The following is a 24783-nucleotide window of genomic DNA, read 5'->3' on the forward strand; positions in this document are numbered from 1 at the left end:
TGCCTCCAGATTTACTCTTCTTTCTCAAGACTGCTTTAGCTATTCTGGGTCTTTTGTGGTTCCACATGAACATAAGGATTGTTTATTTCTTCTGTGAAAAATGACCTTAGGATTTTGAAAAAGCATTTAAGGTTTTATTTTTAAGTAATCTCTATACCCAATGTGGGGTTCAAATTTATGAACCTGAGATCAAGAGTTGCACACTGCATTGACTGAGCCAGCCAGGCATGCTGATATTAGGATTCTGAAAGGAATTGTCTTGAATCTGTAAATCATTTTGGCTACTAAGGGCACTTCAACATTCTTTTTTTTTTTTTTTTTTTTTTGTAGATTTAGGTTGCCATTATTATTATTATTTTATTGTCAAGTTAGGTAACATACAGTGTAGTCTTGGCTTCAGGAGTAGATTCCCATGATTCATCACTTACATACAACACCCAGGGCTCATCCCAACAAATGCCCTCTCATCCCAACAAATGCCCTCCTCAATGCCCATCACCCATTTTCCCCACCCTCCCAATCTCCCACCCCCATCAACCCTCAGTTTGTTCCCTGTATTTAGGAGTCTCTTATGGTTTGCCTCCCTCTCTGTTTGCATCTTACTTTTTGCTTCCCTTCCCCTATGGTCATCTGTTAAGTTTCTCAAATTCCACATATTTGTGAAATCATGATATCTGTCTTTCTCTGACTGCCTTATTTCACTTTCAACATTATTAATTACTGCAATCCAAGAACATAGATTATCTTTCCTACTTCAACTATTTTCATCAATATTTTAGTTTTCAGTATATAGATCTTTCATCTTCATTGAATTTATTCCTAAATATTTTATTCTTTTTGATGTAAATGGGATTATATCATTTCTTTCTGATAATTCATTGTTGCATATAGAAATGCCACTTATTTTTGCATATTGATTTTGTGTCATGCAACTTTACTGAGTTTATTTATTATTTCTAACAGTTTTTGGCAGAATTTTTAGGGTTTACTATATATAATATCATGTCATCTGCAAATTAAGACAACTTTACTTCTTTCTGATTTAGATAACCTTTTTAAAAATTTCTAATTGAAGTATAGTTGACATGTAATATTGTATTAGTTTCAGGTGTACAATATAGTGATTTGACAATTACATACATTATGAAACGCTCACCATAAGTGTAGTTACCATCTGTCACCACAGAAATTATTAAAATATTATTGACTTATATTCCCTATGCTGTAGATTCCATCCCCATGACTTACTTATAAGTCTAAGTCTGTATTCTTAATCCCTTTCACCTTCTTTGCCTATCCCCTCCCAACCCCAGCAACCACCAATTTGTTCTCCGAATTTATGAGCCCATAACTATTTGTTCTATTTTTTTAGGTTCCAATTACAAGTAAAAATCATTTGGTGTTTGTCTTTCACTAACTTATTTCACTTAGCATAATACCCTTTAGGTCCATTTATGTTGTCACAAATGGCACGACTTCACTCTCTTTAACTGCAGAGTAATTTTCATTGTGTACATACACTACATCTTCCTTATCCATTCATGTATCAGTAGACATTTGGGTTGCTTCTACGTCTTAGCTATTGTAAATAATGATGTAATAGGGGCACCTGGGTGGCTGAGTTGATTAAGCATGTGACTCTTGGTTTTGGCTCAGGTCATGATCTCATGGTTTATGGGAACAAACCCTGTGCTGGGCTTTCTGCTGGCACCATGGAGCCTGCTTGGGATCCTCTCTCTCTGCCCCTTCCCTGCTTGCTCACTCTCTCTCTCTCAAAATAAATAAACTTAAAAAATCTTTTAAATATTGCAATAAACATAGGAGTGCATATATCTTTTCTTTATGAAAACTAAAGGATTGTTAATTTCATTTATTAAATAATTTTTAAATATAAATTTAAAATTTTAATTCAGTGTAGTTTATACACAGTATTATAATAGTTTCAGGTGTACAATACAGTGATTCAACAACTCCATATATTACATAGTGCTCATCAAGGTAAGTGTACTATTAATCCCCTTCATCTATTTCACCCACCCCCCTCACCTTCCCTCTGGTAAAAATCTGTTGGTTCTCTATAGTTAAGAGTCTAGGTATTGAGGGTGGCTGGGTGGCTCGGTTGAGTGTCTGACTTCAACTCAGGTCATGATCTCACAGTTCCTGAGTTCGATCCCTGCATCCGGCTCTGTGCTGACAGCTCAGAGCCTGAAGCCTGCTTCAGATTCTGTGTCTGCCTGTCTTCCCTTCCCCTGCTCACACTCTGTGTCTCTCAAAAAAACAAAACAAAACAAAACAAAACAAAACAAAACAAAAAAACAAGAAAGAAAACTCTAGTTTTTGGTTTGTCTCTTTTTCTTCTCCTTTGTTCGTTTTGTTTCTTAAATTCCACATATGAGTGTATACTGTATGTCTCCCTCTGGCTGACTTATTTCACTTAGCATTATACTTCCTAGATCCATCCACATTGTTGCAAATGGCAAGATTTTGTTCTTTTTATGGTTGGGTATTATCACATCTCTTCTTCTTTTTCTTTTTCTTTTTTTTTAATTTACATCCACATTAGTTACATATAGTGCACCAATGATTTCAGAGTAGATTTCTTAGTGACCCTTATGCATTTAGCCCACCCCTCTTCCCACAACTCCTCCAGTAACCCTGAGTTTGTTCTCCATATTTATGAGTCTCTTCCCACAACTCCTCCAGTAACCCTGAGTTTGTTCTCCATATTTATGAGTCTCTTCTGTTTTGTCCCCCTCCCTGTTTTTATATTATTTTTGTTTCCCTTCCCTTATGTTCATCTGTTTTGTTTCTTAAAGTCCTCATATGAGTGAAGTCATATGATTTTTGTCTTTCTCTGACTAATTTCACTTAGCATATAATACCCTGGAGTTCCAACCACGTAGTTGCAAACGGCAAGATTTCATTCTTTTTGATTGCCGAGTAATAATCCATTGTATATATATAACACATTTTCTTTGTCCATTCATCCATCAAGGGACATTTGGGCTCTTTCCATACTTTGGCTATTGTTGATAGTGCTGCTATAAACATGGGGGTGCATGTGTCCTTCTGAAACAGCACACCTGTATCCCTTGGATAAATGCCTAGTAGTACAATTGCTGGGTCCTAGGGGAGTTCTATTTTTCGTTTTTTGAGGAACCTCCATACTGTTTTCCAGAGTGGCTGCACCAGCTTGCACTGCCACCAACAGTGCAAAAGAGATCCTTTTTCTCTGCATCCTCGCCAACATCTGTTGTTGCCTGAGTTGTTGATCTTAGCCATTCTGACAGGTGTAAAGTAGTATCTCATTGTGTTTTTGATTTGTATTTCCCTGATGATGAGTGATGTTGGGCATTTTTTCATGTGTTGGTTGGCCATCTGGATGTCTTCTTTGGAGAAAGATCTATTCAGGTCTTTTGCTCATTTCTTCACTGGATTATTTGTTTTTTGGGTGTTGAGTTTGATAAGTTCTTTGTAGATTTTGGATACTAACCTTTTATCTGACAGGTCATTTGCAAATATCTTCTCCCATTCTGTCAGTTGCCTTTGAGTTTTGCTGATTGTTTCCTTTGCTGTGCAGAAAGAAGCCTTTTATTTTGATGAGATCCCAGTAGTTCATTTTTGCTTTTGTTTCCCTTGCTTCTGGAGACGTGTTGAGTATGCTACGGGCAAGATCAAAGAGGTTTTTGCCTGCTTTCTCCTCGAGGATTTTGATGGCTTCCTGTCTTCCATTGAGGTCTTTCATCCATTTTGAGTTTATTTTTGTGTATGGTGTAAGAAAGTGGTCCAGGTTCATTCTTCTGCATGTCGCTGTCCAGTTTCCCCAGCACCTCTTGCTGAAGAGGCTGTCTTTATTCCATTGGATATTCTCTCCTGCTTTGTCAAAGATCAGTTGGCCATACATTTGTGAGTCCATTTCTGGATTCTCTATTCTGTTCCATTGATCTGAGTGTGTTCTTGTGCCGGTACCATACTGTCTTGATTACAGCTTTGTAGTATAGCCTGAAGTCCGGGATCGTGATGCCTCCTGCTTTGGTTTCCTTTTTCAAGATTGCTTTGGCTATTCGGGGTCTTTTCTGGTTCCATACAAATTTTAGGATCATTTGTTCTAGCTCTGGGAAGAATGCTGGTGTTATTTTGATAGGGATTGCATTGAATATGTAGATTGCTTTGGGTAGTATCGACATTTTAACATTTGTTCTTCCTATCCAGGAGCATGGAATATCTTTCCATTTTTTTTTTTTGTCTTCTTCAATTTCTTTCCTAGGCTTTCTATAGTTTTCAGTGCATAGATTTTTCACCTCTTTGGTTAGATTTATTCCTAGGTATTTTATGGTTTTTGGTGTAACTGTACATGGGATCGATTTCTTGATTTCTCTGTCGCTTCACTGTTGGTATATAGGAATGCAACCAATTTCTGTGCATTGATTTTATATCCTGCAACTTTACTGAATTCACAAATCAGTTCTAGCAGTTTTTCAGTGGAATCTTTAGGGTTTCCCGTATAGAGTATCATGTCATCTGCGAAGAGTCAAAGTTTGACCTCCTCCTGGCCAGTTTGGACGCCTTTTATTTCTTTGTGTTGTGTGATTGCAGAGGCTAAGACTTCCAATACTATGTTGGATAACAGTGGCGAGAGTGGACATCCCTGTCTTGTTCCTGACCTTAGGGGGGAAGCTCTCCCTCTTTCCCCATTGAGGATGATATTAGAGTTTGGGTCTTTCATATATGGCTTCTATGATCTTGAGGTATGCTCCTTCTATCCCTACTTTCTTGAGGGTCCTTATCAAGAAAGGATGCTGTATTTTGTCAAATGCTTCCTTGCATCTATTGAGAGGATCATGTGGTTCTTGTCCTTTCTTTTATTGATGTGATGAATCACGTTAATTGTTTTGCAGATATTGAACCAGCCCTGCATCCCAGGTATATCCCACTTGCTCGTGGTGGATAATTTTTTTAATGTAGTGTTGGATCCGGTTGGCTAATATCTTGTTGAGGATTTCTGCATCCATGTTCATCAGGGAAAGGTCTCTGTCTGCTTTTGGAATCAAGGTAATGCTGGCTTCAGAGAAAGAGCTTGGAAGTTTTCCTTCCATTTCCATTTTTTGGAACGCCTTCAAGAGAGTACGTGTTAACTCTTCCTTAAATGTTTGGTAGAATTCCCCTGGAAAGCCATCTGGCCCTGGACTCTTGTTTTTTGGCAGATTTTTGATTACTGATTCGATTTCCTTACTGGTTATGGGTCTGTTCAAATTTGCGATTTCTTCCTGTTTCAGTTTTGGTAGTGTATATGTTTCTAGGAATTTATCCATTTCTTCCAGATTGCCCATTTTATTGGCATATAATTGCTCATAATATTCTCTTATTATTGTTTTTATTTCTGCTATGTTGGTTGTGATCTCTCCTCTTCCATTCCTGATTTTATTTGGGTCCTTTCCTTTTTGTTTTTGAACAAACTGGCTAGTGGTTTATCAATTTTATTAATTCTTTCCAAGAACCAGCTTCTGGTTTCATTGATCTGTTCTACTGGTTTTTTGGTTTCGATGACATTAATTTTTGCTCTAATGTTTATTTCCTGTCTTCTACTGGTTTTGGGTTTTATTTACTGTTCTTTTTCCAGCTCCTTAAGGCATAAGGTTAGGTTGTGAATTTGAGATCTTTCTTCCATCTTTAGGAAGGCCTGGATTGCTATATACTTTCCTCTTATGACCGCCTTTGCTACGTACCAGAGGTTTTGGGTTGTAGTGTTATCATTTTCATTGATTTCCATGTACTTTTTAATTTCCTCTTTAACTGCTTTGGTTAGCCCATTCATTCTTTAGTAGCATGTTCTTCAGACTCCAATTATTTGTTACCTTTGCAAATTTTTTCTTGTGGTTGATTTCGAGTTTCATAGCGTTGTGGTCTGAAAATATGCATGGTATGATCTTGATCTTCTTGTACTTACTTAGGGCTGATTTGTGTTCTAGTATATGTTCTATTCTGGAGAATGTTCCATGTGCACAGGAGAATGTATATTCTGCTGCTTTAGGATGAAATGTTCTGAATATATCTGTTAAGTCCATCTGGTCCAGTGTGTCATTCAAAGAAATTGTTTCCTTGTTGATTTTTTGATTAGATGATCTGTCCACTGCTGTGAGTGAGGTGTTGAAGTCTCCTACTTTTATGGTATTACTATTGATGAGTTTCTTTATGTTTGTGATTGATTTATATATTTGGGTACTCCCACATTAGGCACATAAATGTTTACAATTGTTAGGTCTTCTTGGTGGATAGACCCCTTAATTATGATATAATGCCCTTCTGCATCTCTTGATACAGTCTTTATTTTTTTTTTTTTTTTTTTTTTTTTTTTCAACGTTTTTTTATTTATTTTTGGGACAGAGAGAAACTGAGCATGAACGGGGGAGGGGCAGAGAGAGAGGGAGACACAGAATCGGAAACAGGCTCCAGGCTCCGAGCCATCAGCCCAGAGCCTGATGCGGGGCTCGAACTCACAGACCGCGAGATCGTGACCTGGCTGAAGTCGGACGCTTAACCGACTGCGCCACCCAGGCGCCCCGATACAGTCTTTATTTTAACGTCTAGATTGTCTGATATAAGTATGGCTACTCCGGTTTTCTTTTGTTGACTATTAGCATGATAGATGCTTCTCCATCCCCTTATCTTCAATATGAAGGTGTCTTTAGGTCTAAAGTGGGTCTCTTGTAAACTGCAAATAGATGGATCTTGTTTTATCCATTCTGTTACCCTATGTCTTTTGATTGGACCATTGAGTCCATTGATGTTTACAGTGACTACTGAAAGATATGAATTTATTGCCATTTATGATGCTTGTAGAGTTGGAGTTTCTGGTGGTGTTTTCTGGTCCTTTCTAATCTTTGTTGCTTTTGGTATGTATGTATGTATGCATGCATGCATGTATGTATTTATCTTTTCATCTTTTCTCCCCTCAGAGAGTCCCCCTTAAAATTTCTTGCAGGGCTGGTTTAGTGGTCACAAACTCCTTTAATTTTTGTCCGGGAAACTTTTTATCTCTTCTATTTTGAATAACAGCCTTGCTGGATAAAGAATTCTTGGCTGCATATTTTTCTGACTCAGCACTTTGAATATATCCTGCCACTCCTTTCTGGCCTGCCAAGTTTCTGTGGGTAGGTCTGCTGCAAACCTGATCTGTCTTCCCTTGTAGGTTAGGGAATTTTTTTCCCTTACTGCTTTCATGATTCTCTCCTTGCCTGAGTATTTTGTGAATCTGACTTTTGTGATATGGTATTTTGTGATATGCCTTGTTGATGGTCGATTTTTGTTGAATCTAATGGGGGTCCTCTGTGCTTCCTGGATTTTGATGTCTGTGTCTTTCCCCAGGTTAGGAAAGTTTTCTGCTATGATTTGCTCACATAACCCTTCTACCCTCATTTCTGTCTCTTCCTCTTCTGGGACCCCTATGATTTTGATGTTGTTCCTTTTTAATGAGTCACTGATTTCTCTGATTCTTAAATCGTGCTCTTTTGCCTTAACCTCCCTTTTTTTTCTGCTTCATTATTCTCTATAAGTTTGTCCTCTATATAGCTGAGTCTCTGTTCTGCCTCATCCAGCCTTGCCGCTGCGGCATCCATCTGTGACTGCAGCTCAGTTATAGCATTTTTTATTTCATTCTGACTAGTTTTTACTTCTTTTATCTCTGCAGAAAGGGATTCTAATCTATTTTTGACTCCGGCTAGTATTCTTATTATCTTGATTCTAAATTCTGGTTCAGACATCTTGCTTATACCTGTGTTGGTTAAATCCCTGGCTGTCGTTTCTTTGTGCTCCTTTGGGGTGAATTCCTGCTGAATTCTGTGCTTCAGGTTGTGCAGATTGTTGTGTTAATCATCCAATCAGTTTTCTAGGTGTGCAGGATGGTTTAGTGTTGGTCTGTCTGTATTTCATGGACACAAGACACACAAAAAACTTCCATGCTGTTCCACCATCTTGGCTCCTCCAATCTATACCACATCTTCTTTATCTATTCATCTATTGATGGACACTTGTGCTGCTTCCATACATTGGTTATTGTAAATAATGCTGCTATAAACACAGGAATACATATATCCCTCTGAATTAGTATTTTTGTATTCTTTGGGTAAGTACCTAGTAGTGGAATTACTGGATCATAGGGTATTTAGTTCCTTTTTTAATCTTTTGAGGAACCTCCATGTTGTCTTCCACAATGGCTGTACCAGTTTACAGTACCAACAACAGTGCAAGAGGGTTTTTTTTCTTCTCCACATCCTTGCCAACACATGATGTTTCTTGAGTTTTTGGTTTCCACCATCCTGACAGGTGTAAGGTGATATCTCATTGTGGGTTTTGATTTGCATTTCCTTAGGATGAGTAATGTTAAACATCTTTTCATGTGTCTGTTGTTCATCTGTATGTCTTGTTGGGGAAATATCTGTTCATTTCTTCTGCCCATTTTTAATTTTTTTTTAAATTATTTTTTTAATGTTTATATTGAGAGACAGAGAGTGTGAGTGGGGGAGGGGCAGAGAGAGAGAGAGGGACAGAATCCCAAGCAGGCTCTGCACTGACAGCACAGGAGACTGACATGGGACTTGGTCTCACAAACCGTTGAGGTCATGTCCTGAACCGAAATCAAGAGTTGCATACTTAACCAACTGAGCCACCCAAGTGCCCCTTCTGCCCATTTGTTGGTTATTTGGGTTTTGAGTGTTGAGTTGTAGAAGTTCTTTACATATTTTGGATACTAACTCTTTATCAGATATGTTATTGGCAAATATCTTCTCCCATTCAGTAGGCTGTCTTTTAGTTTGTTGGTTGTTTCCTTTGCTGTGCAGAAGTTTTTTATTTTGATGTAGTCCCAATATTTTATTTTGTTTTTGTTTCCCTCACCTCAGAAGACATATCTAGGAGGAGTTGCTACAACCAATTTCAGAGGAATTACTGCCTGTCTCTCTTCTAGAACTTTTATGGTTTCAGGTCTCATATTTAGTTCCTTAATCCATTTTGAGTTATTTTTGTGTATGGTGTAAGAAAGTGGTCCAGTTTTAGGACACCTGGGTGGCTCAGTCAGCTAAGGGTCCTACTTCGGCTCAGGTCATGATCTTGCCATTCACGAGTTTGAGCCCCGCATCAGGCTCTGTGCTGACAGCTCAGAGGCTAGAGCCTGCTTCAGGTTCTGTGTCTCCCTCTCTCTCTGTCCATCCCACACTCACGCTCTGTCTCTCAAAAATGAATAAACGTTAAAAAAAATGTTAGAAAGTGGTCCGGTTTCATTGTTTTGCATATAGCTGTCCAGTTTTCCCAACATCATTTATTGAAGAGACTGTCTTTCCCCACTGTGGGTATTCTTACCTCCTTTATTGTAGATTAATTGACCACATAAGTATGAGTTTATTTCTACCTCCAATTTTGTTCCATTGATCAATGTGCCTATTTTTGTGCCAGTATCATACTGTTTTGATTATTACAACTTTGTTGTAACTTCAAATCTGGGATTGTAATACCTATAGCTTCGTCTTCTTTCTTAAGACTGCTTTGGCTATTTTGGCTATTCATTATTCCATACAACTTTTAGGATTATCTATTCTAGTTCTGTGAAAAACACTGCTGGTATTTTTTTCAAGAATAAAAAAAAATTTTTTTAACGTTTATTTATTTTTTGAGAGAGCAAGAGAGACTGTGAGTGGAGAAGGAGCAGAAAGAAAGAGGGAGACACAGAATCCAAAGCAGGCTATAGGCTCTGAGCTGCTAGCACAGAGGCTCAAACCCAAAAGGAGGCTCAAACCCACAGACCATGATATCATGACCTGAGCTGAAGTCGGATGCTCAACCCAGAAAGCCACCTAGGCACCCCGTTTTGTAAAGATTTTTTTAAAGTAATCTCCACACCCCACATGGGGATTGAACTCACAACCACGAGATTAAGAGCCGCACACACCACTGACCAAGCCAGCCAGGTGTCCCACTACTGGTATTTTGATAGGTATTGAATTGAATTAGATTGCTTTGGGTAGTATAGGCATTTTAACAGTATTCTTCCAGTCCATGGGCATGATACACCTTTCTATTTATATATCTTCAATTTCCTTCATTAGTGTCTTATAGTTTTCAGAGCATAGGTCCTTCAATCCTTGGTTAAATTTATCCCTAGGTTTTAGTTTTGTTTTTGTTTTTTTAATGTAATTGTAAATCGGATTGTTTTCTTAATTTCTCTTTCTGGTAGTTCATTATTAGTGTACAGAAATGCTACAGATTTCTGTATATTAATTTTGTATCCTGAAGCTTTACTGAATTTATTAGTTCTAGTAGTTTTTTGATGGAGTGTTTAGGGTTTTCTATATATAATATCATGAGATGTGCAAATAGCAACAGTTTTATTTCTTCCTTACCAATTTGGATGCCTTTTATTTATTTTTCTTGTCTGACTGCTGTGGCTAGGGCTTCCAGTACTATGTTGAATATAAGTGGTGAGACTGAACATCTCTGTTTGCTTTGTTTTTTTAATGTTTATTTATTTTTGAGAGAAAGAGACAGAGCATGAGTGGGAAAGAGGCAGAGAGAGGGAGACACAGAATATGAAGCAGGCTCAGGCTCTGAGCTGTCAGCACAGAGTCTCATGTGGGGTTCGAACTCATGAGCCATGAGATCATGATCTGACCTGAAGTCGGATGCTTAACCGACTGAGCCACCCAGGTGCCCCTGTCTTGTTCTTGATCTTAGAGGGAAAGCTTTCTGTTCTTCACCACTGAGGATGATGTGGGCTGTGGGTCTGTCCTATATGGACTTTATTATGTTGAATTATATTCTTTGGCTACTCGAGGCCTTTTGTCATTTCATACAAGTTTTAAGATTACTTGTTCTAGTTCTGTGTAAAATAATATTGGTATTTTGATTATGGATCGCACTTTGTCAATGTGAAAGCAGTCAAACCCCTTCCAGATAAAGACTGAAATACGGGCATTTGCCCGCCTCCTTTGGATTGAACTCTGGGGGCTAGCCACAGTAAGTACCTGCATGCCTATTAACAACTACTTCTTTGTTTGCTATTATCCTATGGAAATTATGAATACGAGAACCCAAGCTATCACAGGTAATTTGGGGCATATCCCTCAGATAGCAGCTGTAAAAGTTAGGCCACTAAATGTGTGCTAAGGGAGAGTCCTCTGACATGGTTTTATTGTTAGGGTGAATTGGAAGTGGGGTTAGGTCATGCCCACTTGCTCCCCTTGGTTTCAGGAAGGATCATGGCCATTACAGGGAGATGTGTGCTAACTAAAAGCTAGACCCTCAGGCAGCAGCTTCTAAAATTTCCAATCAAACTCCTTCCTCTGTGCTGAGCCCTAGAGGAAAAGCCACAGCAAGTGCTATGCTCCCATTGTGCACCATTAAGAATTGTTTCTTGGAGGTGGGGGGGAGCCTGCTTCTGTGGTATAAGCCTGTGGGACTCATCAACACAAGCCCTGGTGGCTTTTAGAGCTACATGCTTTGGAAACCCAAATCTCAGGTGAGAGTCTTCAATTTGGGGCAGTAAGAGTACAGTCCAAACCCTTTGATCCTCAGGGAGAAGCTGGCAGTTGGGGGTTCCCTCCCAATTATATGGCACTGTGCTGGGGGTAGGTTTATGGTAAGAGTGTGCCTCATCCTTTCCTACACGTTTTAATGTGGATATTTTCTCATTTGCCCCATTGTATTGGAGTCACTAAGCTAGTTTCTGGATTTCTCTCAGAGGGATTTGCTCCATGCATGGCAACATTGAGTGCTGCCATGTTTCCGGAGGGAAATTCAGGAGCTTGCTATGTCACCATTTGGTCCCAGTCCACACTGAGGTTTTGACATTTGTCTTCATTCTTTTCAGCTGAGAATTTTGTATTAGTCTGGTTTTTAAAGTTGATAATATTTCATCCTTTACTATAGAGTAGTATTTACATTATTGTCCATTAAAATCATAGAATTTGACCCGGATTTTCTTGCTCTGACATATTGCCAATATGGTAATAGTAATAATGTATTTCTATGCATTTCTTTTTATAAATAAATCATATCCAGACATTTTTCTATAGGGAGAATGTGTTAACATCAGTTACTCAAAAAGAAAACTTCTAAAAACCATAATGAACTACTGAGAATCCCTGAAAAACAGCCTGGCAGTTTCTTACAAAACTAAACATGCACTAGCCATATGACCCAGCAATTGCACTCTTGGGCATTTATCCCAAGGAAATGAAGCCTTATGTTCACACAAAAACCCTTACATGAATGTTCAAAGCAACTTCATTACCAAAACAACCCAAATGTTCTCCAGTGGGTGAAAGGTTGAACAACTCTGGTATATCCATATAATAGAATACTATGCAGGTCTAACAATAGGAAACATATTACGTTGACCTCAAGAGCATTAGATTTAGGGACACCTGGGTGGCTCGGTCACTTAAGTGTCCAACTCTTTAAATTCGCTTAGAGGGGCGCCTGGGTGGCTCAGTCGGTTAAGCGGCCGACTTTGGCTCAGGTCGTGATCTCGCAGTCAGTGAGTTCAAGCCCCGCGTCGGGCTCTGTGCTGACAGCTCAGAGCCTGGAGCCTGTTTCAGATTCTGTGTCTCCCTCTCCCTGACCCTCCCCCGTTCATGCTCTGTCTCTCTTTCTCAAAAATAAATAAACATTAAATAAATAAATAAATAAATAAATAAATAGATAGATAGATTCGCTTAGGTCACGATCCCAGGGTTGTGGAACCAAGCCCCGTGTCAGACTCCATACTGATCATGGAGATCGCTTAAGATTCTCTCCCTCCTCTCTCTTTGCCCTTCCTCCTGCTCACACTAGCGTTCTCTTTCTCTCTCAATAAATAAATAAACCTTAAAAAAAAGTGATAATAGGAGAGACAAAGAGAAACAGATAGCAGATTCATGAATGAAATAGTGAACAGAAGATATAAAGAGAAAGCAGTGGCTTTCTTATGTTATATCACTGTCACATATTAAATTTTCTCCTCAAAATTTAGAAAAGGAATGCAAAACATACAAACACATGAAAATCAATAATCACAAGGATAAAAAAAGATATTTCATACTTGTGTGGTAACGGCCAAGTACTGGGATCCTGAAGTACCACACCAAGGGCATAAAGAACAAGAGTCTGCAAAAAAAAAATCACTCTAGTTAGTAAAGGTCTAACAGAGATGAAGTGACTGCCAGAAAGCCGACTCATCCTAAATGCTCTTTTAATACAGATAATGAATACAGAATAAAAATAGAAAGTAAAAGAAGAAAACACAGGCCATTATTTTGATGATTTTATAGTGGGGAAGGCCTCCCTAAGTTTGTCAAAATCTGGAAGTCATAAAGGAATAACAGATTTAACTATGAAAATTTAAAACCTGCATCCAGTTAAAACAAAACAAACCAGACCAAAATCACCAGTGAAAGATAAATAATAAGAAACACATAAGTGTTTAATAAATAAAATAATAAGAAAAACACATTTCCCATATAATTGATAGTTAGTATGTACAATACACAAAAAGACATTTAAGCTTACTAGAAGAAAGAGTATGTTAGAAGCACGTAATTCACAAAAGAAGAAATACAAACTTTTAAATATGTATGAAAAGCTGCTCAATCATTCCGATGATCAGGGAAAAGCAAATTAAAATAATGATATAGTATGTCATATAAGAAATGTGTAAAAAGTTCATAAATCCTGAAGTGGTAAGGATATGGAGAGAAAAAGCATTCTCATACACTGTTGCTAAAAATATAAACTGTTTTTTAGAGGGCAACTTAAATTTAATATACATAAGCAGTTTGACCCCAAAACTCTTATTTCTAAGGCTCTCTCTACTCAATACCTATACAAGTATACAGTCTGTAATAACAAAACAAATGATGTCAATCTAAATTTCAACCAATGGAGACTGCTTAAATAAACTACATAACACACTCATACAATGGAATACTCTACATCCATTAAAAGTAATGAGTTGGATCTGTATTAAATACCAGTTGTACTAATAGTCATGATACACTTAATTAAAGAAGCAAATTAATGAAGGATATATGAAAAACAACCTTTCACATATAAATTCAGTTTTTAAAATACATACATATGGGGCGCCTGGGTGGCTCAGTCGGTTAAGCGTCCGACTTCGGCTCAGGTCATGATCTCGCGGTTCGTGAGTTCAAGCCCTGCGTTGGGCTCTGTGCTGACAGCTCAGAGCCTGGAGCCTGTTTCATATTCTGTGTCTCCCTCTCTCTCTCTGACCCTCCCCCGTTCATGCTCTGTCTCTCTCTGTCTCAAAAATAAATAAACGTTAAAAAAAATTAAAAAAATAAAATAAAATACATACATATATGTATATTACACACACAGAGTAATATACATACATAGAAAAAGATCTACAAAAATACTTTAGTATTAATAGTAGCACACATGAGGAAGGAAGCCTTTCTATTATTTAGACTTTAAAACAGCATATGTTATTATCATTTAAAATAACTGTCCTTCATTTATTTTATTTAAGTTTATTTATTTTGAGAGAGTGAGAGTGAGTGAGCACAAGTGGGGGAAGAGCAGAGAGTACGACAGAGAGAAAGAATCCCAAGCACAGTTAACACTGTGAGTGCAGAGCCCAACATGGGGCTTGAACCCACGAACCATGAGATCATGACCTGAACCAAAGTCAGACACTTAACCAACTGAGCCACCCAGGTAACCCGTGTCTTTGATTTAATAACAGGTATAATTTATTGGACATTTTAGACAATACAATTTAAAAATACACACTAAAAGAGTTGAAAAGAACAACTAGATGAGTTAGTAAGTATAACAAATATTTCCTACCTCTCTAGGAATAATAAATTTGTCAACCTTTCCTTCAATATCTTGAAGCCGGGCAGAAACTGGAGTCAGTTTGGCAGTCCGAACTGTTTCACAAAGTACTTGCCGACAATATCTGTTTAAAAAAAACATTTTTACAGATTTTTACTCTGGGAGAGGCAGTTTGAAATGTACATACATTTTAAAATGTCATTCAACAACTTTAATAATCTTCCTAATTTGAAATAGTCACATCATAATTCTAATGTGTGTTTGTTTTTTTTTAATTTTTTTTTTAACGTTTATTTATTTTTGAGACAGAGAGAGACAGAACATGAACGGGGGAGGGTCACAGAGAGAGGGAGACACAGAATCTGAAACAGGCTCCAGGCTCTGAGCTGTCGGCACAGAGCACGACGCGGGGCTCGAACTCACGGACCGCGAGATCGTGACCTGAGCTGAAGTCGGACGCTTAACCGACCAAGCCACCCAGGCGCCCCAATTCTAATGTGTTTTAAAATAAGTTATGTATTAGAGGTATATAAAGTCCAGGTAGGTATAAATTTAAACAAATGAAAACTTTAAAAGTACCAGAAGAAAACTCAAAACAGTTATTTTTATATTTGAGTGCAAAAATCCTTTATTTTTAAAATAAAATAAAAATAAAAATATTGACACGACAGAAATCATAAAGAAAAATACAAATAATCCAAGTATGAAAATGTAACATATTTGCAATTGTAAGTACAACTGAAAAACAACTAGGAAAAATATTATCACAATGCGTAACAACTCTTTAAAAATCCACAATTATTGGGGCGTCTAGGTGGCTCACTCAGTTAAGTGTCCGATGCCCGACTTCAGCTGGAGTCGTGATCTCATGGTCATGAGATAGAGCCCCAAGTGGGGCTCTGCACTGGGCATGGAGCCTGCTTGAGATTCTTTTTCTCCCTCTGCCCCACCCCAGCTCGTGCTCGCTCGCTCTCTATCTCTTTCTCCCTAAAAAATAAACAAAAATTTATAAAATAAAAATAAAAATAAAAATAGATAATGAAAATCATCAAACACCCTGACGGAAATATGGACAAACATAAAAAAGTAATTCACATACAACAAAATACAAATGTCCTGCAAACATATGAAGTGATACTCAACCTCTGTAATGGTGGAAAAATTGCCAATTATAGCAAATTAAAAAAAGTTTTTAACGTTTATTCATTTTCGAGACACAGAGACAGAGCATGAGTGGGGGAGGGGTAGAGAGAGAGAGAGAGAGGGAGACACAGAATCCAAAGCAGGCTCCAGGCTTTGGGCTGCCAGCACAGAGCCTGACATGGGGCTCGAACTCACAGACCGTGAGATCATGACCTGAGCCAAAGTCGGACGCTTAACCAACTGAGCCACCCAGGCACCCCTATAGCAACTTTTTTCTTACTTGACAGATCAGCAAAGATGAAATAGAATGACATTAGACAATACTAATAAAAAATGGGGAAAAGAGGGGTGTCTGGGTGGCTCAGTGGGTTGACTTTCGCTCAGGTCATGATCTCAGGGTTCATGAGTTCAAGCCCCATATCAGGCTCACAACTATCAGTGCAGAGCCTGCTCAGGATCATCTTTCTTCCTCTCTCTCTCTGCCCCTCCTCGGCTTGCGCTCTCTCTCAAAAATAAATATGTTTTTTAAATGGGGAAAAGACATTTATATCCAGTTGTTGGAAATATAAATTGGTACACCCTTTCTGAAGGATAATTTGGCAATGTATAAAAATATTAAGTGTACAACACAATTAGAATAAAAGCTAAAATGTATTGAAATGTTATCATAAGCCAGTTCTATTAAATATTCTCTATGCACTATCTCACTTAATCCTTATTTAAACCTCATGGATGCTATTATTTTAATTTTACAGATTTTTAGAAATGAGGCAATTTTTTTTAAATTTTTTTCGATTTTTTTTTATTGAGAGAGAGAGAGAGAGAGAGACAGAGTGCAAGGGAGGGGCAGAGAGAGAGGGAGACACAGAATGCAAAGCAGGCTCCAGGCTCTGAGCTGTCAGCAAAGAGCACAATGTGGGGCTGGAACCCATAAACCACAAGATCATGACCTGAGCCAAAGTTGGATGCCCAACAGACTGAGCCACCCAGGCGACCCATAAAATGAGGCAATTATTTAAGATCAACACAGCAGGGAAGTGGTGTCAACAGAATTCAAACCTAGGTCTGTCTTAGTCCATACCCCCTTATCGTAAATACTAAGTTACTGTATATATCCTTCAATAATAATCTCACTTCTAGGACTTTATTAATAGAAACAATTGGAAATATTAACAAAAATACAAGTGTAGGAAAGTTGGCTGTTTATAATATCTAAAAACAACAAAAACAAAGGAGGCAAATCCTTCCTTTCCTCTTTGAACAAGTATTTATTAGGTACCTACTACATTAGAAGCACCATGTTAGATACTGAACTACAACAGTGAACAAGACAGATACCTAAAAAGGGACTCAAAGTCTAGTTGGTAGGGAAAGAGAAGGAGGTAGGGACATCAAGGATGATAATTTAAAAAGCATACTAATGGTTATGATAAAGGAAGTTCAGGGATTTGGGTAACACATGGCATAGCAGGAGCACCTAACTAAAGAAAGGACTTTGCAGAGAAATAAGCATTTTAGGCTGAGACCTGCTGGGAAAAAGAAAAAAAAAAAAAAAAAAAAGGCATTAGCTAGAAGACAAAGGAAGAGAGAATCTAGACAAAAGAGTAGTCTGCAAAAGCCAGAAGATAAGAAAGACTACTGCAGCTTTGCAGAAACAAAAGAATTTTAGTATATCTAAATCCTAGATATGAAAAGGTACAAATAAAAAGAGAAAAGATGGGAGAAGAATACAAAGCCCAGCTCTTGGAATGCCTCATAAGCTACACTGGTGAGTTTAAATGTTATCTTAGGGGCAACCAGAAGTCACTGAAGGCTTTTAAATTAGGGAGTCATCTGCCCAGATGCTGACTCCCTAGGTATAGAAAAATCACTAGCACAGTAATTCTCAACATTAGAATTATCTGAGGAGCTTTTGAAAACTGATGCCTGGAGATTGTTGGTATGGAATTGGTCCTAGGTTATCTGTATGTTTAAAGCACCCAGTGTTTACAGTGTGTAGTCACAGCCTCCAGTAGCAATTTGGAAAATGGACTGGAGGGGACTAAGATCCAAGGCTGTTGAAATATCCCACGCAAGTTGATGGTGGTCTGAATAGAGTGGGGGCGATGAAAAGAATTAAAATCAAACTTCCAACTAAAATGTGTGTGGAAAGTACAAACAACAAACCTAATAACTGATTGGATGTGGTGGAGTTATACATATATAAAAACAGTCCATAAAATATTTAGAGAAAAAATTAAATTTACAGAAGATTTATATTTTTATATTTTAAAATATTTTGAAATTTTTTATTTTAAATATATATGTATATATGCACAGAAAAAGCTGGAAAAATAGTAAAAATAGTTAACAGTTGTTATCTCTTAAGGGTACACTTACAAAAAACCTTCACCTTCTACTTCATACACTTCTGTATTATAAAAACTTCAAAAGACAATTATGTATTACTTTCAAAATGAAAGGTTATGAGGAGCCTAGATGGCTCAGTAAGTTAAGTGTGTGACTTCAGCTCAGGTCATGATCTCATGGTTCGTGAGTTCGAGCCCCACATTGGGCTCTGGGCCGACAGCTCAGAGCCTGGAGCCTCCTTTGGATTCTGGGTCTCCCTCTCTCTCTGCCCCTTCTCCCCTTACACTCTCTCTCTTACTCCCTCAGAAATAAATAAACATTAAAAAATTTAAAAAAATAAAATGAAAGGGTTAAATTTAAGGTAATGAATAAAACTTCCAACATTTTGAGGAATTTGTAAGATAAGTCTCCCTATCTTCTTTTCTATAGTTAAGAGGTAAATACAAAGGTAGGGTTGGTCACCTGCTATCCAGACTCAGACTTCAACACCTCAAGCAGTCACAGTTGTTATTAAAAAAAAATCTTTTTAGGGTCGCGTGGGTGGCTCAGTCAGTTGAGCGACTGACTTTGGCTCAGGTCATGATCTCACAGTTCATGAGTTCGAGCCCGCGTTGGGCTCTATGCTGACAGCTCAGAGCCTGGAGCCTGCTTCTGTTTCTGTGTCTCCCTCTCTCTCTGCCCCTAACCCACTCACATTCTGTCTCTGTCTCTCTCAAAAATAAATAAACATTAAAAAAATTTTTTTTTAATCTTTTTAATTAAGGTATTATTTACATATAAAAATTCATCTATCTCACCTGTACAATTTAATGAACTTTAGTCATTGTGTATAACTGTCTAACCACAACCACAAGCAAAATACAGAACAGTTCCCTCACCCTAAAAACTTTTCTCATTCTCCCTCCTAGTTGATCCCCTCCCTATTCCTGGCCCCAGACAACCACTGATCTACTTTCTATCACTACAGTTTTTTTCCTTTTCCTAGAATTTCACCTTAATGAAATCATATTGTATGCACATTGTATGTGTTTGACTTCTTTCACTTAATAGAATGACATTTATCCACATTGTTGTATATATATTATCATATTTTTTTTTTTACTACTTGGTAATATTTCAAGATAACACAATTTGTCTATTCACCAGTTGATCAACATCTGGACTGCTTCTACTTTTTGCTATCATGAATAATATTGCTGTTAAATTGGCATAAAGTTCTCTGTGTGGACATATTTTTTCATTTCTCTTGGGTAAATGCCTTGGAGAATTTTGGGGCTATATGGTTAAGTGTATGTTTAACTGCCACATTGTTTTCCAACAGGACTGTACCATTTTGCATTCCCATCACTAAAGTTCCACTTATTTGAACATCAATGATACTATTTTATACAGTTTAATGTAAAGGTTTCCCAGAACTACCTTATGGTTTTTATTTTTGTTTTATTTAAGAGAGAGAGTGTGAGCGGGGGAGAGAGGCAAAGGGAAAGAGAGAGAATCACAAGTGGGCTCCACACCGAGTGTTGAGCCAAAATCAAAAGTTGGATGCTCGACTGAGCCACCCAGGCACCCCTATCTTATGATTTTAAAGAGCAAATTAAATTATCTAAGTCCTATAAAAATATATACCTTTCCCAGATATTATCATTAGCTTTAAATAAGCTGGTTAAACTTATTAGTGAGAATAAGAAGTTCGTGAGTTCAAGCTCTGCGTTGCCTTGTGCTGACAGCTCAGAGCCTGGAGCCTGCTTCAGATTCTGTGTCTCCCTCTCTCTGTGCCCCTTCTCGCTTACACTCACACACTCTCTCTCTCAAAAATAATAAACATTAAAAAAATTAAAAAATTTAAAAAAAAAGATAGTTAAACCAATTCAAATTTACCTTTTAATCATCTCTTCTTCTTTTTATTGTATTCTTACCTGAGCTGCTCAATTTTCTCTGGAGTAATGGGATCCTTCCCCAAAACTTGGTCTATCTCTTCATAAAGTTTTTTCTGAACCTCTTCAGAGGTGGTTAAAAAACAGACTGCCCAGGTGCACACTAAGTAAAAATTTATATTAATAACAATGAAAATAGCTAACTCATAGTTTGGGTACTATTATTATTTTGTTCCTGTATTTTCCTTTTTTTCTGATAGGCAAGATACCTAAATGCTACCAAAAAATAAAACAAGATTATTCACAGGATTTGTACTTCATTGAACAGAACACAAATATTTATAGAACATTCCTAAAGAGATAGTACAATCTGGAAAATTTCTTTCTTAAAAACTGGCAAGTAACTGAAGCCAAAAATGCATTTTAACTTAAGTAAAAATAGTAATGATAATAAATAAACTTCACATCTGAAGGAGTGTTAAATGCTGACAACTGTAACGGACTGTCTGGTTCATCCAATTTTGTGTAATAAAAATACTGATTTATCAGTTCACTCAGGAACCCTAATGAAATGATTCATACAAATCAAAGTAGCAGGAGATTTACCTATAAATCAATACTCTAAATTTTTACTTGTAATGGTAGATACAATGGCTCAAGAATTGGTACCAGTTATTGCTTAGGACAGTGGTTGGTTCTCAAGGTTCTCAAAAACCGCCTGGGAATTGATTGATAGCACAACCCCACATTTCGCAGATTCTGATTCAACAGGTTTAGGAGAGTCCACACATCTATACTTCCAACAAATAACAATTATTTTGATGAACACCAAGATTGGAAGATTATTAAACTTATGGACTTATTTTTGCTTAAAATGGTTTATAGATTATTCACTGAGAAAATGAGAAGATAAGAAAATTACATGATGAACATAAAACAGAGGTAATAAGAGTAGTTATATTTCCTTTAGAAATCCACTGGGATTGCAAACTATTCAGAGAATGGAACCATTCAGATACATAGTACCTTTTGCCCTAGATTATGCTTGAGATGACTCTATCTATACTACTTTTTCTATGTCAAGTACTTTAAAAAATGCATTAAGTAGTTTCTACCTCCACTTATTAATTATCTCTTTCTTGAACTAAGGGCTGTCTTAAATTTGTTTCAAAGTTACTTTTTTAAAAATGTTTGCTTTATTCACATATGATTCAATTCCGATTCCTGGAAAGGACATAATTCACTTTCTAAGTGTTATTACCATTAAAATTTATAGCTGCCTAGGGGCGCCTGGGTGGCGCAGTCGGTTAAGCGTCCGACTTCAGCCAGGTCACGATCTCGCGGTCCGTGAGTTCGAGCCCCGCGTCAGGCTCTGGGCTGATGGCTCGGAGCCTGGAGCCTGTTTCCGATTCTGTGTCTCCCTCTCTCTCTGCCCCTCCCCCGTTCATGCTCTGTCTCTCTCTGTCCCAAAAATAAATAAAAAACGTTGAAAAAAAAATTTAAAATTTATAGCTGCCTGGTACTCAATTATTTTTTTTTTTTACTCACATCCAGAGTTTATAAAAGACACATGAGTAACTGCCTGTCCTTAGCTTTTTCCTACAAAAACTTCTTTATTAGGGTTTTTGAGTGAACTACAGAATTTGTATTTCACAAGTGACATGAAAACTTGTACAGACAGTGCATAATATGTACGCAATTTTACAATATATAGTAATATACAACACTAAAAGAGTACAAGGATATGCACACAGTAGGTACTCATATACCCCACCTTACTGTATCATCACTTAAAATATAATTATATAAGCTTAATAATCTCAAACATTGGTTCTTTTGTAGAACTCCATCAAAAAGTATGACTGAATACAACTTAAATGTAAGATTTTAAGTCACTGAATGTTCTTTAATTATGATACTGAACCAAAGACACAACTGTATATTTGAGAGATACCTAGGAGGTCATCTAGAGCTAAACTCTTATTTTAGAAAAGGGAAAAATGTAAAGCAAGTATCTTGCTCAAAGCTAATTAGTAGTAGAGGAAGGACTTTAAAGTTTCCTACTATCTTGACTCTCAAAAACTTTAGAGATACCTTAAAAAATAACCAACCCATGTGCAAAGAAACAGTGAGTGATAGGCTAAAATCCCCCCTAAAAACTGCAATACCATTAAAACATTAACTTGACTTTGGAAATGGTCACTTATTGTGTTCTGTATCCAGAGCACAACCAATTTAGATTTTTTGAAGGTCTTTAGCAAAGATATATTTTAATATAGTAAATTTTTTTAATGTTTATTTTTAGTTTTGAGAGAAAGTGTGAGTAGAGAGAGAGAACTCATGAACAGAAGGGAAGAGAGAAAGGGAGAGGCAGGGAGGGGGGGAGGGGCAGAGGATCCAAAGCAGGCTCCATGCTGAGGGCAGAGAGCCCCAGGGGGGCTCAGGATGTAGGGCTCAGGCTGGAACCCAGGAACCCTGAGATCATGGCCTGAGGTCAGATGCTTAACCGACTAAGCCACCCAGGTGCCCCTAATGCAGTAAATTTTTAAAACAAGTTAAGTACTTCTAAAAAAAGTTCAATACATTATTTTTGACACATTTGACCTAAATTCCACAACTCTAGATGTCAAAAATTTTATAAGGAAGAAAAATGTATGGGAAGTTTACATTTTGAATCATTGTTTTTAAACAAAGTTGTAAGTGAAATCCTTCAAATGAATAATTTTTTTTCTATTTCAAACTGTTATTTTAGTATTTCCTTTAACATTTTATACTAGTATATTTTTAGAAACATACACAGATTTTTATAAACACCATATGAATTAATGGTACTCTGCTAAACTAAAATACAGTAAGGAAACATAGAAACATATCACACATTTTAGAATTTTAAGTAAAAATCACCTTCAATTCTACCAAGAGAGGAGTTCTTTTAAATTGTGATCTTTGTGGCCTATATCCTCTGTTGGTAGACCTTAATAAGAGCAAACTGGATTGGAGTCAAAGAGAAAAGCCGCAGCAGGAAATTGAAAATCTCACTGCTCTGGTTGGAAAAGTGTCAATAGCAGTTCATTTTTTTTTTTTTTTTTTAATTTTTTTTTTTTTTCAACGTTTTTTTATTTATTTTTGGGACAGACAGAGACAGAGCATGAACGGGGGAGGGGCAGAGAGAGAGGGAGACACAGAATCAGAAACAGGCTCCAGGCTCCGAGCCATCAGCCCAGAGCCTGACGCGGGGCTCGAACTCACGGACCGCGAGATCGTGACCTGGCTGAAGTCGGACGCTTAACCGACTGCGCCACCCAGGCGCCCCAATAGCAGTTCATTTTAAAGGCACTAACTAGAATTCACAATCCATAAACTGTGTCAAGAAATTTATGGCAATGTTCAGAGGTGGCATAGAGCACCTGAGGTTAAAAAAAAAAAAGGCAGCTGTGTGAATCAAGCCTTTCAAACAAGAATAAAGAAGAAAAGAGACAGGAAATTATAAAGAAGTCTTGCAAACAATGTTTCTTTTGTTTTATCCCTATGTATTTTATAATATCTCTCAAAAAAAATCAGTTTATACTTACATTTTGCAGTTATTATGCAACTGGCCAGAGAAAATATCATACTGTCTTCAAGGATCTAGGAAAGAAAACTAAGTTTAGAAAGTGTAAAATGTTTAAGGTGGCCTCTATTAGATCCTATTAAAATAATGTGTAGTATAGAATTAGGGTCAAGGAAAGGAAAAAAAGTCTAATGTAAAAACCAATCTAAATACTGTATTGATTTTTTGATGCAATAAACATTTATCAGTAATATCACTGGCTCATGATATGTTTTTTTGCAAATATCACTGGCTCAATCCTATCTTTCTGGCTTGGTCCGATGCAGCAGCAAAGCCTCAAGAACAATGGAGAAGAAGCTGCCATTGTCCTTGGAGCCTTATTCAATTTCTGCACCCATACACATACCCAGCAAACCATTCTATCTCTGAAATTTGCATGCATATTGTGGGCAGAAGATTCCTATAAAGAACAGGTGTGGACTCTTGTTCTTTGCCTGACAACACCACACAGTGGTATGCTGGGGGTAACAGGCACCCTGGGAACAAGCCAAGCTGCTATATCTAGTCATTTAGGTAGAGCAGCTTGGCTGATAAAGACTTCTATAAGTCCACGGGGGCACCTGTGTGGCTAAGTTGGTTGGGTATCCAACTTCAGCTCAGGTCATGACCTCACAGACCATGAGTTCGAGCCCCGCATCAGGCTATGTGCTGACAGCTCGTGGCCTGGAGCCTGATTTGGATTCTGTGTCTTCCTCTCTCTCTGCCCCTCCCCTACTTGTGCTCTTCTCTCTCTCTCAAAAATAAACTTAAAAGGGGCGCCTGGGTGGCGCAGTCGGTTAGGCGTCCGACTTCAGCCAGGTCACGATCTCGCGGTCCGTGAGTTCGAGCCCCGCGTCGGGCTCTGGGCTGATGGCTCGGAGCCTGGAGCCTGTTTCCGATTCTGTGTCTCCCTCTCTCTCTGCCCCTCCCCCATTCATGCTCTGTCTCTCTCTGTCCCAAAAATAAATAAAAAACGTTGAAAAAAAAAAAAATTAAAAAAAA

At 37.7% G+C, this 24783-nt stretch overlaps 1 protein-coding gene across 4 annotated transcripts in view; it reads right to left on the bottom strand.

The window, feature by feature from the left end:
- Positions 1-24783, bottom strand: part of LOC131499941 (cytochrome P450 20A1) — a 76973-nt gene that overhangs the window by 6175 nt on the left and 46015 nt on the right. For all 4 annotated transcript variants that reach the window (XM_058708531.1, XM_058708534.1, XM_058708544.1 and 1 more), the window contains 4 exons: positions 23765-23819; positions 20235-20355; positions 14839-14950; positions 13070-13134 (listed from right to left, as the gene is read on the bottom strand). In XM_058708531.1, coding sequence (XP_058564514.1) covers positions 13070-13134; positions 14839-14950; positions 20235-20355; positions 23765-23819 — 353 coding nt within the window. The remainder of the gene's footprint in view (positions 1-13069; positions 13135-14838; positions 14951-20234; positions 20356-23764; positions 23820-24783) is intronic.

The sequence above is a fragment of the Neofelis nebulosa genome, chromosome 2 (genome assembly GCF_028018385.1).
Source record: "Neofelis nebulosa isolate mNeoNeb1 chromosome 2, mNeoNeb1.pri, whole genome shotgun sequence".
Classification (NCBI taxonomy): Eukaryota; Metazoa; Chordata; class Mammalia; order Carnivora; family Felidae; genus Neofelis; species Neofelis nebulosa.